General features: G+C 36.6%; 2 protein-coding genes across 3 annotated transcripts in view; one reads left to right on the forward strand and one right to left on the reverse strand.

Annotated features, from left to right (window-relative positions):
- Window positions 1–2,928, reverse strand: part of LOC137615959 (SCAN domain-containing protein 3-like) — a 23,825-nt gene extending 20,897 nt beyond the window's left edge. The window contains exon 1 of the mRNA XM_068345641.1: window positions 2,515–2,928. Coding sequence (XP_068201742.1) covers window positions 2,515–2,928 — 414 coding nt within the window. The remainder of the gene's footprint in view (window positions 1–2,514) is intronic.
- LOC137616582 (serine-rich adhesin for platelets-like) overlaps window positions 1–5,000 on the forward strand; it is a 267,530-nt gene that overhangs the window by 30,441 nt on the left and 232,089 nt on the right. The window lies entirely within an intron of this gene.

Genomic DNA, 5,000 nt, shown 5'->3' on the forward strand with positions numbered 1-5,000 from the left:
GCATGAATAGTTAATTAGCGATCTAAATATACTTGAATAAGATAGAGCAATAAAATAAGCGTCGTAATTAGTAATGTTTCTCCGATTCACATTATGTTCCGTTTTTAATAAATCCTCACTACGATTTCAATCGCTATCTTAGAGGTCCAATCCGTTTTCCTTTACTACGCAAGAGAGCCTAAGCTATTTCCACATGCTCACTCTTATTTGGGCGTTTTTACACGACTTGCAATTAACGGATGAAACTAATTGATTAACAGCAGTTTTATTGACTTTATATGGACAAACTTACCTTTAAAAATTGATCATTAAACAATAATATCTGCAATGAAAAATGCTTTAAGGTTGTTACTACTATAGTTGCTCGTTAAGGGGGAGGTGTGGATTGCAATTACTTAATATTTATACGCAAACAATCTAGTTAATGGTATATAATACTCTTAAATAGGTGTAAAAATTAGATATTTATACGTGTTCCTGGATTTAACTTTCGAAGTAATCTCTCTATACAATATCACATGGCAAAATACTTAATCAAAACAAGTTAGTGAAGTAAGTTATATCAAATCGATTAAATGGCAAAGCAGATAAAAAGGAGCATTTTACAGGAGGTTGTAAACACATGAAAGGGGTTAGTCACATGCATAAAATACAATAGGAACCTTAGACCAAAGGTCTATTTGTTTGTCCCATGAATTAAGGGTTTAGTCAAACATGTGGACGGCGATCGATTGAATAATGCGCAACGTCCATAAAGATAAAGAATGAAAAATAATGATATCAAAATTACAACAAACTCCGTACGCATGCCAGAATGTTCTAAGCTGACCGTGATCTAGAATTAAGCAAATTATATTTATCTGTAATGGGGAATGTGATCACTTATTGAAAGCTCTTTGACTCACGTGTTATAGATTCCAATGGCCATGGATGGCTCCAAACAGGGTGCTTGCTGAGGTCAGTTATAGCTCCTTGGGTCCACATACGAGATCCCCCTTACTAACGGCGAACACAGGGGATAAAGATGGCCTATCACAGCTACTGCTTCCAGGGAGCCTTCCTACTTTTCGGGATACACGAGGCAAGGGGGGGGGGGGGGAGGATGTTCACAGAGGGCCGGCCATATGGATACCCAAGAGCTTGAACTAGTTCAGTGGTCAGATAATTTTTTTGGGTGTTACCCCAAAAGAATTTGTAATAAAATGAATCTACCCCTGGCTTTGAAGTACTCTAGAGGTCAAAGCATATTACTTCTAGAATTCGTGGATAATAAAAGCAAGAAACTTAAATTGGGAATAATGTTTAATTGTTTATTTCATATATCATTAAGAAGTAAATAGCACAAAGGAAAAATCGTAGGAAATTATATATTTGTAAATTTATAAACAGCAATTAAGCAGTTACTCTTTTTAGCATTACATGGCCTAAGTAAAATCCTTGACTATAATGTATTTCAAATTTATACAAAAGCTAATAGGAAAATATTATTTAATCCTCTATTATGATGAATTTTTTTTCACCCTTTCTGGCATAGAAAAGGTCAGAGAAATGAAAATTATAAAAAAATTATTGATAATATTTTGATAATACTTTATGCATATTAGCTCCCCAAGGCTTTGAAAATATGACTGTTTCATCTTTGATACAACAATCTCAATATCAGGGATTTTTTATGTCACTGCTACTTGGATGTTGTCTTCAGGATCCAACCGGTTTCTTTATTTTGCTTTTAGATTTACAAGGGTAGAACAGCTTTGTTCGAAGTAGGTTGTTGCAAAAAGTAGCAGCACTTTAGTTGCTTTCAAATGTGCCATTTTATAAGCCTTTGCTGCTTTTGACAACCAAAAACTTGAAAGGTCATCCTTGGTATTAAATTCAATGCTAATTTCACTGTTGGAACGAAGTTCAATAAGCTCCTCTGCCAATCCTTCAGGCTTCAAGTAAATCACTCAGGTTACATTTGAAGGAATTTACAATTCAGACTACATTATGGGTATCAAGCTGTAGAAAGTAGTCACCGAACCTATTCCTAAGTTTGGTCAGGTGCCTTGTGGGAAACTCTTCCATGTTACTAAGACTGCAGTCTTCACAGTCTTCCAAAAACTGACAGGTTTGGAAAGACAACGATCTTATAAGAATTTAATCTCTGGTTCCTATACTGAAGGCTTGATACAAATGCTGAAATATTTCCCTTGGTTAAATTAAATAGATTTTCTTTGCTTGCATATCCTTGTTCAGCACATTTATATGGCTAAAAAGGTCAGCTAAGTATGTAAGAAGAGCTAGCAAGGATGATTTCCCGAACTTCCCTGAAAGTTTGTGTTTCTGATCAGTCAGAAACATTACAAGTTCGGTTTTAAGAGCTCACACTATTCAGGACACGTCCATGTGAAAGCCATCCCACTTCCGTATGTGAAAAAAGGGTGGAATATTTATCCTCTCCAACCTCACATAAATCAAGAAACTCCTCGTATTTAGTGCATGCCCTTTTGCAATAGAGACCATCTTACTTACATCATTCAACATAGCTTCCACTTCTGGTTCCAAATTCATCACAAATAATGTCTGGCGATGTATCATACAATGAATGACCTGAATATTTGGATCGCGTTCTTTGGTCAAAGCCACAAAACCCCTGACGGGACCAAATTTATAAGGATCTCCTTCAACTGATACCAAAATACAATCATCCCACTTTAGATCAACTTTCTGTCTTTTGAAGTACACATCAGCCTTGTAGAACACATCATTACCATGAGTTCTCAATTTAAGAAGAGAACACAGCAATATTTCTTTTTCCATTTCATCAGAATCCCTGGATTGAATGTATACCATTAACTGCGAATTGCTACTGGCATCCGTAATCTCATCAAGTTGAATGGCAAACTTTTTATTCTTTTCTACTGAAGAAATCACCCTTTCTCTCATATTTTCTGAAAATTTCTTTGCTAGCTATGATAGAAAACACCTACTACTAGAGTACCAGACTTATTAAACAGGCTGGATAATATATTATATTAATATATAGGGGATATTTCTCCGTTTCCACATCCACGTCCATAGAACATCCATTAACCCCCCAATTTTCTAATCCTTGATTCCTGACCACCGACCTAGTCCAACATTCCTTGCTGCCTATTGTTGTAGAGAGGGTAGTTTAAACAGTGACTCATCTCTCCTCAAACAAAAGAAAAAACAAGGTGTCCTTGTAGGCCTACCGGATCGTGAGATGCCATATCGGGATCAGAAAACGTAATTAATCTGTCTGAAGAAGTAGAGGTCTTGTAGGGTGTCTATACAGAGTACAAGGAGTAATCTTGTGCCTCCAGGGAAATATGCCTAAGAATAAAACCTAACTGCCTGGCATATACAATAATTGATTTAATAAAAGAAAAATTGTCAAATGCAGTGCATGTCTGACACAAATATCCTAGGCAAACAAACTTGAATGTTATGGAGAGATATGTAAATTAAATAAACATATATTCTAATGTATAATTTATAACCAAGATAAAAAATGGTAACTAAACAACAGTGTGCATGAGCTAAATAAAAAAAAAACAACCGAGAAAAAGTCCGATATTCAGAAATCATTCAGAGTGAATATGTCCTGACATGGATGATGCTTTAATGACAATGCATATCAGAGCGGTACCGGTAGTTGAGTTTTTAAGGATGGGATGATTTGGCAAATAATACACTTCTCCATCACTATGAGGGTCCAGTGATATGGGTTCAAGAGGGACTCTATAGTTCTTAGATTTTCTATATCTATACAGATAAGGGTAAGTGGAAGAGTACTTTCTTCTTAAGGATTTGTTCCTTCACGAGCCCTGGTTATATGATTAAAGTAAACAGCAGGGGAATTACCACATGGGGGTCAAATATGTGAATGAGATTGTCATCTACTTCTGCACGTGATACTGAAAGCGACTTTGACGAAGAGAAATGAGGTTGTCTACAATTCAAGCATGTAAAGTTAGTGGTACACTCGTGGGTAATGGACTGCCTGGAGAAACATGTATTGCAACGTCTTAATTGATTTAGACTTGTCGTTTGCCTAGCTGAGCCGGAAAAATGGGGACATTTACTTGACATGTGGTCGATAAGGCCACAGAAAACACATTTTCTATGAATAGTGCAATTCACTAGTAGGAGGAACTTTTAGGGGCTCATGAGACCATCTCTGGGTCATTGCAACCCTTGTCGTGACGGGGGTTTGAACAGGTCTAAAAGTAAACAAATTTTTGATGATAAGACTACACTTGCATTTTTTTATAATCGCCAATAATGACACTAAAATAAGTTCTAATTTTTTTTTCTAATGCCGACAGCTTTTGCAGCAAATGACTTATTGCTATTAATAGGGTTTTACTAGTTGTACACTGGAACTACACTCCAATAGCATATCAAAGAAAATAATGATAAGAAGAACAAGAATGTGAATGCATGGGAAAATAAACAAAGAAGTGTGACCAATCAAAGGGATTTTTTTTTCATGAAGCCTCAGATGACGATCTACCATTTCTCCAGTTGGGCTAAACGACCTACAATGGAATGTATTTCTTCTGAAGAGAAGAACATGTTTTGAATACATTTGGATGTCCAGTGAAGACTACTGCATTGTGATGCTCACTGCACCATAAACCACAAGCAGTAAATAGGCATTCTCATGGTGGATGAACTGTGTAACTCAAACGAGGCCTTTTACTTGTGGTCTCTTGTCATGCATATCCACAAAAGGTTGCTTATGGGCCTACTGCTCTGATTAGTTTGAAATTGAGTCCTTTGTTTTTGGTTTTTCATCGGGGGCCCAACACAGCCCAATTCCAGAACTTAACGGCCTCTCATGATCATTCCGTTTTGTAAACCATGCTGGTCTGTGATTCCTTTGATCTCCTAGAATAGTACTGTCTCATATCCCAAAGTGACCTACTAGGTGGCTCCCGGCTGAAGGTTTTCAGTGATGCCTTTTTGTAGGGGCCTTTGGTTTTATTCTA

Source organism: Palaemon carinicauda, chromosome 22 (genome assembly GCF_036898095.1).
Source record: "Palaemon carinicauda isolate YSFRI2023 chromosome 22, ASM3689809v2, whole genome shotgun sequence".
Classification (NCBI taxonomy): Eukaryota; Metazoa; Arthropoda; class Malacostraca; order Decapoda; family Palaemonidae; genus Palaemon; species Palaemon carinicauda.